Consider the following 23,290-nt stretch of genomic DNA (forward strand, 5'->3'; position numbering starts at 1 on the left):
CCACTGAAGAATTGAATTCACATCTAGGCCATCCTCTTATCGGATTCATCCAAGTCTACGTTCACTAATTCTATGGCTTGGCCTTGGTCGGTGGCCCGGTAATGAACCATCACTTCCTTGGGGAACAGAATTAAGGGCAAACACAATGCGGATTGTAGCGATGCAAAGTGCATATTGTGCCTAATGGGCCGTTGTGCCTATACCCTTGCACATGCGACCGCAAATGCGGATTGGTACAAAGCATCTCACCTGGACTTAGTCTCCTATTTGGACACAAAAGCAGGGGAGGAGGAAAGGAGGACACCTATACGTGCAGTCCCCTCTGAATTTCTTTATGTGGGATTAAACTTCAAAAGTAAAAAGCACCGAATACCAAAAGACTGGGAAAATAGTAATTCAGACTTTCCTTTGTAAAACCTAAAATTCCAATGTCTTAAATAAACATAGGAATTTAGAACACACTAATGGAGTAACGTTTAGTCTCTTGTTCTTTTGACCATCATTTTCTCTCTACTTTGTGGTTTATGTTCATAAAGGACATTACTACAATTGTTTCTAGTGAAGTGATGGATAGGGAAAAACTTCTTGGGGCAGGATATCTGAGGACACAATTTCCCATATTGTGCATCTTTTGTGTGGTATATTCTATGCAGACTTTCTGGGTCCTCAGATATTTTGGATCCTCATGCTTAAATTACTTTCCAATTGAATTTTGACAGTAGTTGTAGGGATCGTCATGTCCCTTTCATGTTTTGTGGTGTTGTCCAAAAAAAAAAAAGTTTTCACATTGTGCTGGCTTTCGCAGGTCATACAAATATCTGATGTGTGGTACTTGAAGCTGGTAGGTTGAATTATTAGGTTTTGGTGAATGCGATTCCCCCGCTTGTGACCGTAGAACTCCATAATTTGACGATGTGGACTTCACTTTTTTTAGCTAGTGTATCCTTGATGTCATCTGATGAATCACCATTGATATGGATGGGGAGCTTCTTTCCCAAAGCCTTAATTACTTTATTGTTATATGTTCCTTAATGGGTTTAATCCATATCAGAGAACTTGGATTTTGTAATCGGCCTAATGGATCCAAACAGGCATCTTTTTTAGCTTTAGAGAGTTAGATTGAAACTTGTTTTTCCACAGGTTATTCAAGATGAATTGCTTTCTGAAGAAATCGAGAACCACAGAGTTTCTGATGCCAACTTTTTCCCTTCCCCGCTTAGACATCTTCAACAATATTTTGAAGCATCAAAGTCGGAACAAGTTGCGAACCTAGGTGATAAAAATTCCATGGCACTCAGTTCTTGCATGAGAAACATGTACCACTATTCTCGTGTCTCTGGATTGCATTCATTGGAATGTGTTCTGGATGCTGCTCTTTCTGCTGTGAGGAGGGAACAGCTTCAAGAAGCTAGCAATGTACGTTTTCGTTATCTAAATTGTTAAAGTATAAAAGATAAATAACGCCTTTCTCCAACAGCTTAAGCTGTTGCAGAAGTTGGTAAGTTAACATGGTATCAAAGCCAAAGGTCTCGAGTTCAAACCTCTTGGATAGCAAAAATCCACATGCGATGGTCGGCCCAAAGTGGGACCACATTTGCCACGTGTTTACCAAGTGGGCCACACGTGCGGGGGAGTGTTAAAGTATAAAATATAAATAACGCCTTTCTCCAACAGCTTAAGCTGTTGGAGAGGTTGGTAAGTTAACATAAATAATTGGAATTCTGAAAACTGGTGCACCTTGGTGATATGGTTTGAAATTTAGGTCGAAATCCGAAATTTCGGATTTTGGTTGAGACCGAAACCGAAATTTCCCGAAATCCTGATGTTTTTTCAAAAATATATTGTTTTCTTGAATTTCGGCCAAAATTACTGAAATTTCGGTCAAAACGAAATTATGTAATTTCGGCCGAAATTTCCAAAATAATAAATTAATATTTTTTTTACCGGATTTTGGCCAAAATTTCCGAAACTGAAATTTAAATCTAAGCTTGTTGGAATGATTTATTATTATTATTCTTTAAACTGGTTATTTCATTGGTTGCTTCCATATATCTTCCTGCATTTGACAGGTTCTTTCACTGTTTCCCCTTCTTCAACCTCTGGTAGCTGTCATGGGGTGGGATCTATTATCGGGTAAGACAGCAGCACGGAAAAAACTGATGCAACTTTTGTGGACAAGTAAATCACAGGTACTACGGCTGGAAGAGTCCTCTCTCTATGGTTTTCAATCTGATGAGGTAACTTTCTTTCAGTTTTTGGATTTCCATAGAAATATCATCATTTTTCTGGTACATTTCCTTGTACATATTTGTAGTATGCAAAATCTTGCATTTGACTAATGTTGTTAACTTTTATGGACAGATATCTTGCGTGGAGCATCTTTGTGATGTTTTATGCTATCAACTGGATCTTGCGTCTTTTGCTGCCTGTGTCAACTCTGGCAGAGCATGGAATTCAAAATCTTCATTGCTATTATCTGGAAAAGAAAATAATACAGTTGAAATTGAAAGTGAAGATGGGCATTCTGACCCTTTTGTTGAGAACTTTGTGCTTGAACGACTTTCTGTTCAAACTCCTCTGCGTGTGAGTACCTTCTCTTATTTTTAATATTTTTAATTTGATGGAAGTGTGATACTATAAATTGCATAGCTACTACAAGTAGCTGAAAAGTGAAAATGTTATCCTTCTTTTAATAATTCCAGTTCTCTCATTATTTAAACTTTGCTAATTATCTATTAAAGGCTGTTAAAATTCCACAAATGCTATCAACAGCCAAACCAGAAAGTGTTTAATAAAGGAGTGCCATTATCAAAATAAGGGAATGTGGATATCATGTCCCCTTTATGACTAGATCTGTAGTTTATTTTTTGTCTGATAATCAAGTCGAACATGCTGGTTATAGATAGCTTCCAACATTCTCATGGTTTTGTGGACTGTGATAACTAATACATGCATGGATTTTTTTCTTTTGCTTTTGTTTATATAACTGAGAAAGCTTTCCATATCAGAGTATCATGTTTTGATAGTAAGTAATTATGAGTGTTTCTATGCCCACTTGTGAGAGTTTATGTTTGTCAAATGCAAAGAATCACATACGTTAGAAGAGAGAAGAGAGGACCAGAAGAGAAATTGTGTGACAAAATGGAAGAATCTGATTTATTTAGTTCAGTAATATATATTACCATAACTTTGATACAAAGAATACTAAAAGAGGAAAATACCCTTAATGAAGGGTTAATGAATATTTCTAACCCCCTCAAACTGATTTGTTCCCTGAAATATGATCAACTTGCTCATCATATGCATGTGATGATCCACAAAAGATCCTTTGTAAAAATGTCAGCAATCTGATCTCTACTCATTACAAAGTAAGAATCTGACCATTCTCTACTTATTGATGAGCAAAGTGATAGCCAATCTAATTGCACTCTTATTATCACAATAAAGAGCATCAGAACTGGATCCTATACGGAGCTTCTATAAGTGATATTTTTTTTGAATGGTAACTATAGATATATTCAAAAGAAAGGGATGGACCAAGAGGTTATTACAAACCAAACAGAGGAAAATAAAATTGCAACCCGAGACCAATTAAGGGGGAAGAAAGTCGAAAGATTCTAAGCCACATCTGTTGTATCGCACCCCAAAATTTGTTACATTGGTGCAAGTCTCAGCGTATGACATCGCATGGTTATGAACTTAGAGATTTTGAATTTTTTTTACTTAATTTCATTATTTACTATTATCAGAGTGGAAAATCAGAAGCTAATTGAATTTAAGAATTAACCGTCTCATTACCATTCAAAAAAAAGAAAGAATTAACAGTCTCATTTGATTTTTTACCATATTTTCAATGAGATATAAAATAAACAAAGTGTTGGGGTTGGAATCAGGCACCGGCCACACCGCCACGTGGATCCTGAGCCCACAAGAGCCTTGAGGCCATGTGGCATGACTCGTCACCACCCTGCTATGATGATCCCTTCAGGCCAGTACAACAATCTTCTCCAGCATGACACCGCCAAAGGCCACACGCGTCCCCATCGGCCAATCAGAAGCCACCAACATACCTAGGGAAGAAGCAGCAGCAGTGCCAATCATGGGACCTTCTTGGAACATCTTGTCCATGGTCAGAGCCACCCTGAAAAAGGCTGAGCAAATCGACGGCATCGACAAAGGCACCAATGCCATCCCTCACTGAGATCACACGGTACCCTCACATCCCAAGGGAACTCCATCTATAAATAGGGAAACCCACACTCAACGGAGGAGGAGAAGGCTAAGGCACGCCCGAGTTCTTGTTGTAAACTTAGTTCCATCTGTTACCTCTAAAGCTGACTTGAGTGTTGAAGGGTTCCCTTGGAGTTCCCAAACTATGGGTGGCCTTAACACTTTGTCTTTGGGCACAGGTTCCCCCACCTCTTGCAGACCTTCTGGACCCCGGAGAACCTCAAGGAACGACCCCTTCAAGCCCTCAGCCGGATTTGGACAGCAATAGATTGGCGCCCACTGTGGGGCCGATAACGTCCTCACCTAAAGGAACTAGGCTATTATTGAGATCCTAAACGTCATGGCCACCATAATTACCTGAAGTGCAACAGCTGCCCTGAATGCAGCTTCGACCCCAAACGCTAGCCAGGATCCACCCTAGTGGCAGACCCGGTGCGAGGGCCTCCCTCGTCAGCTAATCCACCACCAATGGATGTGCACTCTGTAGCATAGCCATCACTACCGCTCCTATGAGCGCATATAGCCACTTTGTCAGCCAGGTGATGAACCTGGCCAGCCTGCTCTGGAGTTACATGGAGCAGGGGGACTGGGGTCGCACTCCCAGCACATCAAGAAGCCGAGTGACTCGGCCAACCTGAGACGGAGGTACTAGGGACGCCACGTCAAATAGGGCTGTGCATTCGGTTTTAACCGAACCGATTCTCCAAAAAAAAAACGAACCGAAATATTTCGGTTATGTGGAAATAGTAACCGAAACCGAAATTCCATTTCGGTTTTTTGCTTACTTCGGTTATAACCGACGTATGGGGAACACACAATTTTTAGGCATTTGTTGATTGTTGTAACCTTGTAGGGACAATCGCATACTCTCAATTGCGGAAAGCATTTGGTGGGCCGGTTGTTGCAAGTCTGCAACTTGTAAGAGAGCAGCCACTTGGCCCAGTTCAAAAGTGAAGTAAAGAAGACAAAATATGGTGTAATTAACACAAAATATGTTGAAAGGTTAGCCTATGTGTGACTGCGTGAGTGTGTGAGTGTGTGACTGCACTGAATGAGTGAATGGGAATTATGAATTTATGGGATGCCTGTAATTCTGTAAATGAGCATCCACTTCAATTTTCAAATGGGATGCTCCTATGAAAGTTCAAAAATATAACTATTGCAGAATTGTAACTGACATGGGAATATGGGATGCCTATGATTCTGTATTTCTGTGAAAGTGTGATTTGTGAATGGGATGCCTCATGCCTGTGAATAAGTGAACGAGTGAATTTGTGATTGCACTGAAATACTGAATGGGATGCCTCATGCCTGTAAATGACTAAATGTGCAGGGCAGCCAGTCAGCCACATGCCCACATCAATTTTCAAATGGGATGCTACTAACTTATACCCTATAATCCTATATGAAATTTCAGAATTTTCAGAAATATAACTAATTGCAGAATTGTAACTGAGTCAACTGACATGGGATGCCTGTGAAACTGTGAAAGTGTCATGCCTGTGACCCAGTGAATGAGTGAATTTGTGAATGCACTGAAATAGTGAAATACCATTTCGGACGCCTGTAAATGACTAAATAAGCAGGGCAGCCACAAGTCCACAACCTCATGCCTGTGAATCAGTGAATGAGTGAATTTGTGAATGCTTTGAAAATTGAAATACTGAATGGGATGCAAGTAAAATTTGAGAATCTTCAAATGGGATGCTACAACTTATAGGCTTATAGCTTATGTGAATGAGCAGCCACTTCAAATTGGATGCTACAACTCTACGACTACAAGCCTACAAGTATACAACAATTTAGAACTAAATTCAAATGAGTTACCAACAGTGGTTATGAGTTACAGAACAGTGGTTATGAGTTACCAATGCTAATTGCAACAGCCAAGTAGCCAACACAACAGTGGTTATGAGTTATGAAAACATATAAAATGCTTTCACAATTCACATTGTCATGATGATTCAGCCAACTAGCCAAGTAGCCAACACTCAACAGGCAACAATCAACAGTTACAGAACAGTGGTTATGAGTGCATGCTATAAATAAAGAGCATATAAAAATATAGAATGCCACCAAGGGTCCAATGGCCAAGGCCACCACGACCAAGTCACCGACAATAAGTTTACATCAAAATCCACCTCCAAAAGATATAAATAAAGAGTCATGCACCACGCCACCACCTATCTAACAAAAGTACATAAGTCATAAGTGGGCTAAAAAGAGTTTGAGAGTTGAAAGTGCTACTTAGTACTTACCTACTTTCATAGCAATACTACTACCAATACACATGAGAATAATACCAACCATAACAATAAGTGGCAAAGTAGAATTTGAGGGTTTGCCGTCCTGACGAGAGTGGTCTGAGTGGATCTCCTCTTTGACATCGTCACCATTGCTTTGTAAGAACGCTTTCATAGCATCTTCTGCCTCTTCCCTTCTATTATAGGACTTGTGACATGCTCCACCATACCCGTTGACACTCACATGGCATTCATGCCAACTATAAAAAATGCCGATGTGCCTTTCCTTAAAAACTACATAATACTTCTTTTTAGCCATTAACTTGATCAAAACATTGAAAAGGCAATTTTTTTTGCTATAAGTATATAACCTGACATACGATACGACTATACGAGGAGAAATATCAAATATCAAATATACAATTAATAAGTGGGAAATAAAGATTTAAAGAGAACTACACAAACCTCAATATTGCAATGCAGTCTTTGAATCAAAGATCAATAGTTGAAGATACGTCTCCAATATGTGGAAATTCTGAAAAAAGAGAATATGAATATAAGTATATAACAAACATCAAGTTGTAAGACTAGGAAAAAGATAAAACAACCCCAAAAACTCAACAAAAATATAAATATTATCACTTTCAAAAGATTCAAGATCCTCTAAAGATTCTTCAATGTTAACCGGCAGTGATGATGATCGAAGCCAATCTTGAGTACATATAAGGGCTTGTAGGATCTTAGGAGTTAATAAACTCCTAAATACATCATGAATGCGTCCCCCCGTGCTAAATGCTGATTCTGAAGCAATGGCGGAGATGAAAACTGCCAACACACTTCTGGCCATTAGTGACAAGATCGGAAATCTAGGAGTATGAAGTTTCCACCACCCTAAAATATCAAACTCCTCAGTAGTTTCGCCTTCGGTATTTTCACCTAAATATCTATCCAATTCCGTTTTATTATCCCCACCTCCGCTTTCGATCTTGTGCTTTTTATACTTTTCATGAAGCATCTTCCTCACATGTTGTTTCAGTTGTTGCATTTGTGAGGTTTTAGCATTGCCACTTGAACTTGATTGCCCTAACTGTACTTCTTTCTCATGAGTTATGTTGGCGGTATTCTTATTATTCAACTGTTAGCCCAAGGGTTCCCCATGGGTTCATTCAATCACCTTATTTTGATGATTAACAAACGCAAATTGATTAGTCTTTTATGGACTAATTGTTTGCCTTGAGTGTTGTGCTATGGACAGGAAATTCACAGGTTAATCCATGCTAGCACACACCATTGATGGCCTATGCTTGAAGATGAACCAAACACGTGTCAAAGGAGCTATAACATACAAATGATCAATCATACCTTGGAGGATCAACCAAGGAGAAGCTCAACATTAGTCATCTCAAAGCATTGAACAAACAAAGAAAAATCGATGAAGGCCAAAGCTTGGAGATCAATAACTTGTCAAGGAGCTTGAACCAACTTGAAGGAGTGATCCATGCAAGAGACCAAGACTTGAAGATGAGCTTTAAAGTTGAAGATGTGAGTAATGAGTCTTGTGTTAGATTGTATAATTTAATCCCACTTAGGTATCCCTTGTTGAGGCATAATCAAGTCACTAATAAGGTCCCAAACAATATTAGAATATAAGGAAAAGACCCATGAACCAAAGCCCTAGTGCCATAAATAGCTTAGAATTGCAAAAGATTCAAATCGGCACACTTAACACTTGAATTTTGAGATCAGGTCATAAATCCTATCATAACTGATCCTAAACATTTTTAAATATTTTTGAAAATATTTTTAACAGAAAGAGCTCATCATTTCCGTTCAAATCGAGTATAAGAACGTCGAAATCCGACGAGAAACGAGTGAGATATGAATTTTACAAAATCGAGTCTGAAATAGATCTGTTGGGAAGTTGCCCAGAATTACAGAAATGCCCCTATAACGGCTAGTTTTGGGTTTTCTCTATATATATGGGTTCCCTAAGCATGTGAACTAATCTCTCTCATTCCTAAACTTGTTGTAAACATATTAGAGAGTGGAAAACACCCTTTTCAACTGTAGCATCATACACTTTTCCCCCCAACTCTTTGCCTATATCATTTCCATACATATCAACGAGAGCAAACTTCACAAAATCCAACTTGTGACGCGGGTCAAGAACAACCGCGATATAAATTAGCTTATCATCTTATCAATATCACCCCAATATTTGTCATACTTCTCTTTCATTCTCATTCCCATCATTACCAACTTATAGTCATCACTCTCAATCCATTGCTGCAAATGCATTTCAACCTCACTCTCAATCCCTCTCTCAGCGTAAATATGTGTTGGACCTTCTGGATGAGACTAGATCCTTGGGGATCAAACCTGCTAGTACTCCCATGGAACCAAATCTAAAGCTTCTTCTAGAACAGGGAGGAGACTTACTAGAGGATCCTGACAGATATAGGAGACTTGTTGGAAAGCTCCGATATGTCACTGTCACTCGTCCTGAGATTTCATATGCTGTAGGAGTAGTCAGCCAATTCATGAGTGCCCCTCATACTTCTCACTGGGCAGCTGTGGTCATATTCTTCATTACTTGAAAAGTGCTCCAGGGAAATGGCTACTTTTCAAGAAACATAGTCCCAAGAAGTTAGAGGCCTTTTGTGATGCTGATTGGGCTGGCAGCTGGCTCTCCAGCTGACAGACGATCCACTACAGGATATTGCACATTTGTTGGGAGAAACCTTGTGTCATGGCATAGCAAGAAACAGAATGTTCTATCTAAGTCAAGTGTTGAAGCAGAATACAGGGCTATGTCTCACACTTGTAGTGAGCTCATTTGGCTACGTTCTTTTCTATCTGAGATTGGGTTTCCTCCATCTTCTCTTGCAGAATTGTATTGTGACAACAAGGCAACTATATATATTGCAAACAATCCTGTGTTTCATGAGTGCACCAAACATATTGAGGTGGGCTGCCACTTCATTGGACACAGGATTCAACATGGCATCTTATGTACTACTTTCACTCGATCGGCTGACCAACTTGCAGACACCTTCACCAAACCTTTGAGCAAAACTAAATTTCTTGATATTTGTAACAAGCTAGGAATGTGTAATATATACATTCCAGCTTGAAGGGGGAGTGTTGGATATCTATGTGTGCGTGCTTATATGTATGTTATGCCATAAGGGCATAGTAGTCTTTTCCTCTTTGTCATCTTAATATAAATACTTGAGTGAAGGCGGAAAGCCCTAACTCATTCTATTCTCTCATTTTGGTTCTTCTCCAACATAACATATTGCACAAGTTTGGAGAAAAGGATTATAAAGTTGAACTTCCCCAAGACCTCGACATTTTCCCCATCTTTAATGTAGCTATAGAGATTAGCTATCATGGTGATATTGGATCTGAAATAGATTCTGTTGCAGAGAGGTTACATGAGCAAATTCCAAAGAAAGAAAGAGAGAAGATTGAAAAGGTAGAGTGCGATCATACTAGGGCAAATTCATTGGATCCCATCAGAACTTCGAAGTTGGCGTGCTTAGGCGAGAGTAGTGTTTAGGAGGTGACCTCGTGGGAAGTCCTAGTGTTACATCCCTATATCTATTTTACGATTAAAAAAAGGATTGGAACGATGATAAGAGTGCAGGAGGTCAAGACTTGGGTTGGTACATATTACTGATAACTCTTTAGGTGGGTTGGCAAATCTTACTCATGATTCGTGGATAAAGATGGATGCTGAAATTTGCCAATTTGCAAGGGTGAGAGCTCGCACAAAGGAGAGAACTCGCATGGAGCTGACACTCTCATGAACTTGCGAACTTGCACGAAGGCGAGCTCCCTATGAAGCACGGGTACGGGTACGACACGACACGGGTACATGGGTACGTGATTTGCCAAAAAAACCGGGTGTGGGTACGTTCAGGTACGCCGAATATAATAATATATTTTAATATTTTATTATATATTTATAAAAATTAAAAAAATAATAATTGTAGAGCAATCAAATAACAATAACATAACCAAAATGGAAAATTCTAATATTACTCTTCATTTCATAAGTGATTAAGTTCCATATTTCATAACATGAGGCATCAATACATCATTCATTAGAAAAAAAAGTCTGTGACCAATGTGTTGACCAGTGCCTGACAAGATGAATAATTTTTAGAGACCAAATTATGAGATTTTTTTTACCGGACTTTTGGGATTTAATAATGTTTGACAAAATAGATTTTATGAATTTTTAAAATTTGAAAAATACCCCACCGTTTGGAAGTTAAGAAAGTTAAAATTTTGACCCGACCCGACCCTTTTTCTCTTAATTTTGTACTAGAACTGGAGTTGACTTTTTTTCCTTTTAGATTTGGGTGTTGAAACTATTTTTAATAAATCCAAAAGGGGTATTCCGTTATTTACATGTAAATCTTAAGTAAATGGACAATAAAATAGTAAAGACAAAGTAAATGGGCAATAAAATAGTAAAGACATTTACTTAAATGGTTTACATGTAAATACCGAGTACAGGAAAGTAGAGAGAAGTACAGGAGAGGAAAGAGAAGCAGCATGAAGATGCAGGACGTGTCGGGTACGCGTGGTGCGCACCCGACACGCACCCAACCACCAAAACTGGTTTTTTAAAAAATAAAATAAATGGCGTACATACCCCGGACGTACCCGGGGCGTACCTGGACGTACCCGCACCCCATACGTGTCGGGTGCGGGAGCCTCAGGAGAGTACCTGTGCTTCCTAGCGAGCTCCTTTTAAAACAGAGGAGAATGATGCAGACAACAACAAAAGAAATGCTCAGTTGCATTTTGGCATTTCCAGATCCAGAACTTGCGAACTTGCACGAAGGCGAGCTCCTTTTAAAACGGAGGAGAATGATGCAGACAACAACAAAAAAAATGCTCAGTTGCATTTTGGCATTTCCAGGTCCATCTTCTTACTTTGTGAGATTTTTACTTTCCTTTAGCTTTATGAGGATTTTTAGTCTAAAATATGGGTTTTGGGAAGCTTAAAATGTCTTTTATTGGGTATATGCTTATGTAAGGGGTATTTTAGGCAATTAGCATCACTTAAGTGACTTAAAACTTATCGATTATTATGCTTTGTGTATTGAGGCTGGTGAGTCTATGGACCATCTCCTAGTCCATTGCAAGGTGGCTAGAGAAGTATGGGGCAGATTACTATGCAGATTTGGTATAGAATGAGTGTTTCCGGCTAAATTCTTGCAGCTTTTGGAAAGCTGGGCATTGGCACCATGGAACAGTAAAGGTAAAGTTCCGTGGCATGTTTCCTTTCGTAATCTAGATTTGGGATAGAATGCGTGTTTCCGGCTAAGTTACAACTTTTGGAAAGCTGGGCATTGGCGCCATGGAATAGTAAAGGAAAAGTTCTTTGGCATGTTTCCTTTCGGGGGCCACAATATGGGTCCTCTGGAAAGAACGTAATGCAAGAATGTTCGAAGGATTCTTTAAAGGAGTCCCATTCCTTTTCAATAAGGTGATTGCTTTAACTATATCATGGGTGAAAACTTTAGAAAGCTTCAGGTTTTTTTTTTCTTTTTTAAATGTTGAAAATATCATTAATAAAGGGAACGGCCAAGATGGACCAACCAAATTACAAGAGAAAAGAAAAAGAAAAAAGCAAGAAACAAATACATCAAGGAGGCAGGTAATCAAACCACTCAAGCCTTGGCCGATGAACTCCAGATCTGGCTGAGGAGTCTGCTTCACTATTAGCAGATCTCCTCACATGGTTGAATATAATAGAAGAACCCGCTGTCAAATCTGAAATTTCATCAAACAAAGATGAAAATCTCCAAGGGGGAGCCGCTAAACCTCTCAGCCATCTAACCACATTATGAGAATCTCCTTCCACAATAATGCCATCAAGAATAGCTCTATTGAGGTGTTTAATACCCTGATACACCGCTCTAACTTCCGACTCGGTATCATCGCACACTCCAATTGGACCCGGATAGGCCCATACCACGGCACCATCCGAATCACGAGAAAGACCCCCAATGCCCGCCGGCCCCGGGTTTCCCAAGCTCGATCCATCAAAGTTAAGCTTGAGAAAACCCGAAGGTGGATTCTCCCACTTTTGCATGATTCACGGTATATTCTCCCTACTAGCACACACCGCACGCCATCCTTCCCACAAATCATAAGCCGATGTAAACCGGAATGCCGGTAAACTCTTCGCCCACGAAATAGCTAAAGCAATTACTTTAATATAAAGCCAAGAAGGTGATTTAGATTCCTCATCAAACACCCTAGAGTTCCTCTCCTTCCAAATAACCCATCATGTGGCCAAAAGACAAATTCTCCACAACATTTAGCCTTTCCTTTTCCATGGCACCAATTCCCAACTTAATATCAACTCAGAAATAGTAAATGGGAAAACCCAAGAAATGCCAAACCTTAACAATAGAAAACCCCAAATCTCTCTAGCTACTTTGCAATGATGAACAAACTTACATATTCAACATCTTCTAAGCACAATGGGCAATGGTCCAAACACCACATTCCACGCTTCCGGAGGAAATTGATCGTTTGAATCCGATCGCGACGCGCTGCCTAAGCAAAGAAGCAAACCCTGGGAGGACAATGAAATTTCCACACCTTTGCAGAGATGAAAGGTACCCCACAAGGCACCAAAAAGGAATAGAAAGATCTTACAGAAAGGACCCCGGATAAATCCCCGGTGCATACTCTTTTATCGGTCTCGGTCCTTTTAATGTAACACCCTCCTATGAGTTCTAAGAAGTGAGGAATCAATTCCAATTCTCTATAAAAAAAATTCCTTCTAAATCTCGGATTCCAAACCAAATGATCTCCGTCACGCTCAAAACACTCGGAGACTAAAGCCTTTTTATTGGAAGCTACAATATACAGATCCGGAAAAAGAGCCATCAGAGGCTCCACGGAACACCAAGCATCGCTGCAAAATTTCATACAATCTCCTGGATAAACCTTAAACCGAATACATTTGTTAAATTCGAAACTCAATCTCCAAATATCTCTCCACACAGTCAGCCCTGTCTTATTATAAAGGTTGTCCGCTTCCCACTTCCCAAACCTAAAACCATACTTACTCCCAATCACCTTAATCCAAAGTTGGGATTGCTCCACACCGAATCTCCACAACCACTTTCCCAATAAAGCATGGTTAAATTCTCTTACTCATCTAATACCCAAACCCCCGCTCTTAATCGGAAGACAAATCTTCTTCCACTTAACCAAAGCGATCCCTTTCTTATCATTAGATCCTCCCCAACAAAACCTCTGCTGAATCTGTTCAATTCTCAAAACAACACTCATTGGACATTTAAAAAGAGAAAGGAAGTAAATGAGGATATTGGCCAAGACCGCCTTAACTAGTGTAAGCCTACCCCCTCTGGAAACAAGGTTTCTTTTCCATGTATCAAGCCTTCTTGCAATCCGCTCAACAATTGGATCCCACAAAGGTCTTTTAGGCCGATCAACCCCCAGCGGGAGCCCCAAGTATGAAGAGGGTAGTGAGTCAAGCTGGCATCCCAAGATTAGAGCAATTCCATGGGCACTATCATGAGGAATATTCAACGAGTACATTCTAGATTTATGGAAATTAGACCTCTGACCAGTTATCAACTCATAGCATCTAAGGGCTGCCTTCAAGTTCAAAACCTGATGAACATCTGGTAAGCAAAATAAAAGTGTATCATCAACAAACTGTAAATGAGATACCTCTATATGATCTCGACCAATTTTGAAACCTTGGAACAGCCCTTCCTGACTCCCTTTCTCCATTAGTCTACTAAGAACCTCAGCTACCATGACAAAGAGGAAAGGAGATAGGGGATCACCTTGCCTTAATCCTCTAGAAGACTTAAAGAAACCTTTAGGCAACCCATTGATAAGAATTGAGAATCATGCGGAAGAAACAAATCTTCTAATCCATGCTCTCCATCAGTTACCGAAACCCATTCCCCTAAGAATATAATCCAGACTGTCCCACTCAACACTGTCATACGCCTTTTCCATATCCAATTTACATAATACTCCACCCTCTCCATTCCTGACATAATAGTCAATAGCCTCATTAGCGACTAAGGAACAGTCCAGGATCTGTCTGTTGCGCACAAATGCACTCCGACAGTCAGAAATGACAGATAGTATGACAGTCTGCTAAGACTTTTGCCAAGACCTTATATAGGCAACCCACCAGACTAATACGCCGAAAATCAGAAATCCTTGATGCTCCCTTCACCTTAAAAATAAGAGCAACAAACGATGCTTCTGTGCCTCTATCCAGATTCATGCCTTCATAAAACTCATCAAAGAAATTCAGAATATCCCCTTTAACATATGACCAACAAGATTGGAAGAATGCCAGGCAGAAACCATCAGGGCCTGGTGCCTTATCCCTACACATCGAAAATACACTTTTCTCGATTTCATCCTCTTCAAAAGGTCTTTCTAGTGAATCCCTCTCCCTCATGCAAAGGCTCTTAAACTCCAACAATTTCGGGATAGGGCGAACAAAATCCTCTGATGTATACAAAGAGGGGTAAAAATCTGATATAAGTATATAACTTTAATGATCACCTCCTTTTCAGATTTTACCCGGCCGTTAACATCTAATGAATCAATCCTATTCCTCCTCCTGCGTGCACTAGCCATAGCATGGAAGTACGATGTATTTTTGTCCCCTTCTTTTAACCATCGCACTCTAGATTTTTGCCTCCATGAAATTTCCTCCTGAAGCAATAACCTTTTGTGTTCTTCTTTAACCTTACCCAATTCCTCCCTAGATGCAATTGAGCCATGCCCCAAGTCTTCAATATTAATTAGCTCCTTTATGCGATTCTCCAAAACCTTTTTCCTTCCCGACTCCTTCACTCTCCTATCCTCAGCCCACTCCTTTAATTTTTTTCTTTACATGCCTTAATTTTTGTCCAATTACCACATCTGCCGGCTCCTCAACTCTATGGGAGACCCACCATTCTCCTATTTTTTCCTCCATGTTAGGAATATGGAGCCACGCCAATTCAAATCTAAAAGGTGGTGGCCCCCAATACTCAAGTCTTGGATCGAGCAGCAAAGGGCAATGATCGGAAACAGAATTGGTAATAGCTTTCTGGCATACCTCAGGGACCAAGTCAAGCCAACCGGGGCAAATAAGGAAAACGGTCAATGCGACTACGACTATTCCCTCTTGACCAAGTGAAACTCACGTCCGACAACGGGATATCCACTAATTCAAACTTAGCAATTAAATCGGTAAAGGCAACCATGTTCAGAGTGGTTCTCATACACCCCAATCTCTCGTGGGCTTCCCTGATTTCATTAAAGTCTCCCTCAATACACCATGGAATCAGGCAGGTATCCCTCACTCGACATAATTCATCCCAAAGAAGGCCTTTCTCAGCTCTTTTAGTAGGGCCATAAACTCCAGAAAACAACCACTCCGAGGTATCATCAAGCCTACTAAAAGCAATGGAATGAAAATCTCCCCTTCCACTCCTCTTGTTTAACCCAATTTGACTCATACCAAGCTATCAAAATGCCCCCAGAGGCACGGACATCAGCTACGAACGAATAATCCCAATTCGAGCTAGTTCCCAAGCTTCTAATAACGTTACTGTCAATAACTTCCAATTTAGTTTCTTGAATACAAATGAGGTCCGGTCTGAAATTTCTCACTACCTCCTTCACTTGGGCCCTCTTCTCTAGAGTTCCGAAACCGTTAATGTTCCAATATATGATCTTCATGATGAAACTATTTTGGAACACTTCCTCCCCCTCCGCAAGCTATTCTTGCCTTCAGCTGGCATCTTAGGACTAACTTCAATGTCCACTCCACCATCATAGTTAATTGCTATTTTCAATCTATCCAACTCCCTACATTTTCTCCTTGGCGACTCCAACGGTTTGAGAGCATCATCAGTACTATGAGGAACAAAATCCCTAGTTTCCACCAATTCAATCATATTTCTCAGATCCTCTTCAGGCCGTCCATGAACCAACCCAAGTCTTTTACTAGTATCCAAAGTATGATTAATGAAAAACTCAATTGCCGCATCCCTGGGTCCTTCCCACACCTGATTCTTAATAGATTCCTCTAAAATTGGAAGACTAGATTTGAGGGGATCCGCCCTCACTTCCCCCTCCAATGACCTTCTAGAACTGAAGTTTACATTCTGATCCGAGACTCCAAGAGAGTATGGACCACGGTTCAAGGGAAATTGAGCAAGGCAAGAGGTAGGATAAAAAATCGAGCCCGGTGGGGTACCCTGCAAATTAGCACAAGAGTATTGAAAACCATTATACAAATTTAAATTAACCAGGCTTATACCTTTATAAGGCGGCTCGCTAGTCAATTAACCCTAACTCCATGCGAGGATGGCTATCTTCGACCACCATAGGAACTGCCCCACCCGAAGATAAGCTCTGTCTGTAGTTGCTTGCCTGAAAGTAGCACTTTCGGAAATGGATAGAATCCGTCCCATCCGAACTAGATCCTGGATAACCAGAATAATTCTCCTCTCCTACGAATAACGAGTTCTCTCCACCCGGGTGAGATGCTCCCTTACAAACCATCAACCTGTTGTTCATGAGAGGTGCATGCTCAGGGGGGCCCTGTGAGCCATTTAATTTTACGATACTTTGTAAATCTTCATTTGAGGCCTCGTCTGCCACCCAATAGACTGACTCCTTCTCCAAGTGATCCACATCACTCATTGGCATATGACGCTCCTCCTGATCGAACACGTCTACTGCAAAATTTTCAGCGGTAGAGAAGTTAATGTTAATAGCTACTTCCTTTAGAATCTCCTGGCCGAATCTCCAAAACCTTCGATTCCCCAGGTTATCCTCGACATTAACGGCAGACTCACAAAATGCACTTTCTACAGATGAGTGGCCTCTTGCTGAAATGGAAATGAGGTTCTCGCTCCTGACTACAGAACATCTGATGGGCAACCTCGAAGGACAGTCATATCCGGAGTCTTGGGCCCAAAAAAAGTCCTCAAACTCAATATGCCGCAGCCCAGCACTATAATAAGGCAAATGGGCCAAAATATAAGGATTTGGCCCATGAGGATCATCTGGAGTGGCGTGTTCCACAAGGTCCAGATTAGGATCAATGGGCCCATCATTACGAAACGTCTCGACGATCCCGATATTGCTTGGGGATAACACGTCCAAAATATCTTTATAGCTATTAATGACGGTGGTGGGACCCACCACATCAGTATACATGTTAGCCATGCCCCGCAGACACCGCCATCTGTAGCCCAATGATGATGTAGATATTTGATTTTCAAAAGACCCGCCAACTTCGTCAATGCTATCATGTGCGAAGATCTGTTTACGATAGCTAGGCCGACTAACTTGCGCCTGATCATCTTCTCCAGATTCCACCACTCAAACCTCAACCAATCCCCTCTCCTGCTCCGGAAGATTTTCAACACAAAACCCCTCATCCTCTTCCACAGAATGAATATTCTCCTCCCCTTCCTCACCATTTCCCACAGCATTTCCCGATCCCTTGGATAAGAGGTCCTCATCAGACGAAGTAAACCTATAAGGGTCCACTTGTTCTGCCTTGATCCATCTCACCGTTCTATCCATTGACACTTGCATAGATATTTCCTTGCTAATATCACCTGCCGTCGAAATCAACATCGTCGCCGCAGAATATCCTTCACCTGCCGAATAAGAACCTCAAGATCTAAAACACTCCCTAGTCTTTCCCCAATTTTCCTGGAATTCTTTTCACACCACGCTTCAGGTGGAACCCCAGTAATACGCCACCAGTTCATCAAATTGGCTTGTGGAAAATTCACCTCCCATGGCTTTAGCTCCACAAAAGGCGGGACTCTCTGGCTCTATATCTGACATAATCAGGGGCTCAACCTCTACAATGATCTCATCCACAATATCATCTGTCGGACCAAGAGCATCATCTGTGGTTGGCTTGTCAATAGTGTTAGCAAATTTCTTCGTTGCTTCAATTTCGGCTACTCGTGCATGACGGGCTGCGATGTTTCGTTCAAAGCGAGTGAAGACTTCAGCTTCTTGTTCGCGGCAAGCTGCTTCTTCTCGTTGAGCGGCTTCTTCACGCTTTAATCTCCGTAGATAGTGGAGCGTATAAAAATCTATAAAAAAATCATGAACATCCTTCCAACGACAGATCGGAGGCTCGCTTCTTCTACGACGGAACATTTTCATGTGGTCCCATGAGCATCGGGCTTGTCGTCGCATAGTTTGTTTAGCCCAGTAGATATTCGCTTGGTGATCATGGCCATTGTACTCATGATATATGTCTAGAGCATCAATCCACTGTAAACATGCATCCTCATAATAGCTAAAGTGAGTGCGTCCATTCCAATAACTTTCGTCGTACCCATCAAAATATGGAATAAATGGTGGAGCCATAAGGATCGGTGTCGAAAACTGAAATCAACCGTCTGATATGTCTGGCATGTCGAAAGAAATACAACGCCCGTCTCGGATCTCAAATCGGATGGCAGAAAGGTGTTGATCGGATGATGGCACGTAATCGACGGCTGAGATTGCTCCTGAAACTGTGCTAAAAATCACTGTCTGCTACAAAAACTGATATAGGCGTGTTCTATTAATCAAGTACTTTAACTTTCGTGTTGAAGTCGCGGGCCAATTTCGAGCAGAAATAGCTCGAATGTAGAGAGAGAAAGTATGGAAGAGGGGAGAGAGAAAAATCTATTTCTCTTTTTTTTTTCTAATTTTTTTTTTGTATGGGGGTGCCTAGACGTAAAAACTGGGGGGTAAAGTAGTGTAACTTAAATGGGAAGGGGTGTCCAAGGGAAGAACATGGGTGAGAATATGAGTCTTTCTTGTGGCGTTTCTCTGCTTCGTGCCTCACTCACGTGACTGAAAAGTCACATGACAAATAATACAAGAAAGAGGAGGAAGGGTGCCTAAGGAATAAAAGGGGTGATTATAAAAGATCGACTTGAAGAGGTTACGACAGACTTACCTTTCACTCATCCCTTTTTTTTGTCAAGTGGAGATGGAATGATATGTATGTACTATAAAGTTGGGAAATTGCTCCTTTTTATGCCAACTTATAGCACAAGTAATTGACCTCTTTGGGATTTTGATACAAAGAGACCAAAGCCTGCTGCTTTTCTTATTCGGAACCAATAATTAGAAAGGAGAGTATGACGTACAGGACTGGTGCTCAACCTGTTACCTAGTACTGTAGGTCACCTGATAATCAAGCCAAAAATAATTTACCTTTCCTTTGCAACAGATACGTACAACCTTGGGTGAGGAAAATTGCCTTCTAGGTATTTTCAAAAAGAGAAACTCCTTCAAGCTTCCTTGCAACAGATACGACACAAGGAGAGATCTGAAAATTGCCGGACAATTGCTGGGATTAATGGTAACGCGCGGCTGCTGCGGAAGACGGCGAAGGCAAATGTAGGATAGGGTTTGGACTTAGGGTTTTAAAGGTTGAAGATGATTGACTTGAACGGTGAGTCAACTGGGTGTTTTGAAGAAAGATTTCAACAGGATTTCAATGGGCTGATTGGCTGGGGTTTGAAAGGGGGTCTCAGTTGGGTGATCATAAAGAGGGTCTTGAGCTGGTTCGAAAGGGATGCAAGACTGGTTTTCGTTGGTTGTTTTGGAAGGGGTTGGGCACCTACAAATAAGGTGATTTGGGGTGCAAAACTGGGATAACAATGGGCTTTAGGGCTGAGATTAAGAATTGATGGTGATTTGGTTGAGGGTTATGGGGAGAATTCTAGGCTGCTGATCACAACTGGAATAAGGCTGAGGATGGATGGTTTCGGGGGCTGAAATTTGCAGGGTGAGGACGATGAACACTACCGAAACTTGTCAAAAACAAGAGATGGGGAATAAATCTTGGATCTTTGGCTTTGATACCAAATTGATGCAACACCGTGAAGAAAAATTGAGGAAAGGAGAGAGAAATAGACGAAAGGGGAAGAAGAGACGAAAATAACCTGAAGAAGAGACGAATTGAGGGAGAGAAGAGAAGAAATCAGAAGAGAGAATTAGAGGGAGAAGAATCTTTATTCGATATCAATAATCATCAGAAGTTACAAAATAAGCTGTAAAGAGGCCTATAAATAGGCAAATAACAACCTAAAAGATAGAAACCTACTAAAACAAGAATTCCTAAAAGACTAAACTTCCTAATTATAAATAATATGGAAAATAAAAGCCTAAAAACTAAATAACATGGAAAATAAATGCCTAGAAATCTAAAGGGCAACTATGCCTCTTATTTAGGCCTAAAATCTGCATCAGAGAGATTTTAGAGGATGTTAACCACAAAATAAGAGTAGGTTGGTTGAAGTGGAAGAGTGCTTCACGAATTCTGTGATACCGTAAAATACCTACCAAGTGGAAGAGAAAGTTTTATAAGCTAGCTATGAGGCCAGCCATGCTGTACGGCTCAGAATGTTGGGCCACCAAGAATTAGCATGTGCATAAGATGAGCGTAGCGGAGATGTGAATGCTTAGATGGATTTGCGGCTACACAAGGTTAGATAGAATTAAAAATGAAGACATCTGTAAAAAGGTGGGAGTGGCACCAATTGAGGAGAAGATGTGATAGCACCACTTAAGATGGTTTGGGCATATCCGACGTAGGCCTTTGGATGCTCTAGTGAGAAGAAGTGACTCTTGCCAAGTTGATGAAGTAAAAGGAGGAAGGGGCAGACCGAAAACAATTTCGGTAGAAACAATGACGAAAGACTTGACGGCTCGCAACATAACAGAGAACATGACCTTGGATAGAAGAAGAGAATGGATGAAAATGATCCATGTAGACGAACTCAACTAGTGTCAGGATTAGACTTAGTCAATTTGAGCCGGGTAGATTCTTTCACCTTCTTCATGATTCTAATTTGAGCCGGGTAGATTCTTTCACCTTCTTCATGAGAATTTTCTAAAGGATTCATTAGCCGACCCCAACTAGCTTGTGACAAAGGCTTAGTTGAGTTGAGTTGAGTAGATATAACCTTGACCTGTTCATAGTAAAAATGCCAAAAAAAAATAAAACAAAACAAAGAAGTGATGGAAAACATTTTTCATAAACGTTTTCTATTAATTTGATATCATGTAGGGTTTATTTGTTTATAACTGTGTATTATATTTTATATTTTTTTGTTATTTCTTATTAAAAATTATATTGTATATGGAGTTTTATTAAAATGTAACATGCCATTGTTTTCTCGTGTTGCTCTAACACGCATTTCGTTGATTCTCTGTCTCTGATTATCACATTCTCTTGGAAGTTGTAAGAATTCCATAGAATTATCTGCTGAAGTCTTCTTCTTTGTCCCTTGGTTTCGTTTGTATTTCGCATTTCAGGATTACATATCTTTTTTTTGTCTAGTTATTGTTTTGGAACATGATATGTTATTTAGAGTGATATATTGGATGAGTTTTAACAAGCTATCTTTTTTCTAGGTCTTGTTTGATGTAGTTCCAGGGATAAAGTTTCAAGATGCTATGGAGCTTATTAGCATGCATCCCATTGCTTCTACTACATCAGCTTGGAAGAGGTGATGCAAGCTTGCTTCAATGTTCTGGCCCTTTTCTGAGTAATTATGTAGAATAATTAGAAAATAACCCATGGTTTTAATTTTGAAAAGATAATAAATTCTACTCCATTTATCTGTAGATGCCGGTTGTCTTGGTTGTATAATGTTTTTTTTTTTGAAGCGAACTTAAAACTCATCATTTTATGGTATCTTGTATACTTCATAGATTGGAGAATAACAAATATTTAGTTACTTTACCATCACCTAAAACTTCATAGCTCACCTCACCAATCAAATAATCAATGGTCACAAGTATGGAGTTGCTCACAACCTTCTCTTCCTTCTTATTTAATTTATGATTAATACCTTCTTTAAGCCGACACCAGCTAGTTTGGGACAAAGGTTTGTTGAGTTGAGTTGACCTTCTTTAAGTCAAACCAGGAAGGAATCGATGCTAGCTTTTCTAGTAAAGCATGGTGATCCCTTGCACCAACGGGTGCACACATTTGTGAGCATGATGTTGAAGCCTTGATTAATACTGGCTCTATAACTAACGGAAAGAATCAATGGAAGCACAATCTTACAATTTTGTTTTGTTGAATTGTAAATTTAGACCAACATTGCGTTGATGATGTTGTGGAGGCCATGGATAATGCGGAGGAAAGTAGCCTCATCGAAGGTGAATTTTGGCATTGCAATACACTCTTTAAATTTTATGCTGACGAGCAAATGCTAAATGCCAAGGACACAAAACAATCACAATAGATATTAACATGAGCAAAAGAAAGTCATTATGGAATATAAGTGAAAAGTAATGTTTTCCACAATAAAGAATTTCTAGAATTTTGGAGTTGCACATCTCTATAAAGTTGAGGTTGCACATTGTGGTGGGAAGGGAAAAACCAACATTTTCTCCCTAGAAAAAGCATCTGCTATAACAGGAACAAGGCAGAGTGCCACCGATATATATAGTATTAGCTGGGGGCTAACCCCTTCCTTTTAATAACTGTATGCTAATGAAGCATGTTAAAGTGTAAAAGATTAAATAGCGCTTTTGGAGTAAACTGGTAGTTTCACATGGTATCAGAGCAAATGCCCGGGTTCAATCCTCCTTGATAACAAAATCCACATGCAACTGCCACACCCAGAAGAGGGGCCACATGTGCCACGTGTAGGCCAAACCTAAAAAGAGGGGCCACACATGAGGGGGAGTGTGGAAGTATGAAAGATTAAATAACGCCTTCTCCAACAGCTTAAGCTTTTGGA

The 23,290-nt window shown here is 40.3% G+C and overlaps 1 protein-coding gene across 4 annotated transcripts in view; it reads left to right on the forward strand.

Annotated features, from left to right (window-relative positions):
- LOC143886379 (zinc finger FYVE domain protein) overlaps positions 1-23,290 on the forward strand; it is a 129,607-nt gene that overhangs the window by 8,922 nt on the left and 97,395 nt on the right. For 3 of the 4 annotated variants that reach the window (XM_077390326.1, XM_077390325.1, XM_077390324.1), the window contains exons 3-6: positions 1,141-1,416; positions 2,070-2,237; positions 2,362-2,583; positions 21,951-22,045. In XM_077390326.1, the coding sequence (XP_077246441.1) occupies positions 1,141-1,416; positions 2,070-2,237; positions 2,362-2,583; positions 21,951-22,045 (761 nt within the window). Of the gene's footprint in view, positions 1-1,140; positions 1,417-2,069; positions 2,238-2,361; positions 2,584-7,832; positions 8,016-21,950; positions 22,046-23,290 lie in introns of those variants that run through there. The other variant, XM_077390327.1, reaches the window with a different exon arrangement.

The sequence above is a fragment of the Tasmannia lanceolata genome, unplaced genomic scaffold (assembly GCF_043159265.1).
Source record: "Tasmannia lanceolata isolate RefF3 unplaced genomic scaffold, GAP_Taslan_0.1 ptg000011l, whole genome shotgun sequence".
NCBI classification, from domain to species: domain Eukaryota; kingdom Viridiplantae; phylum Streptophyta; class Magnoliopsida; order Canellales; family Winteraceae; genus Tasmannia; species Tasmannia lanceolata.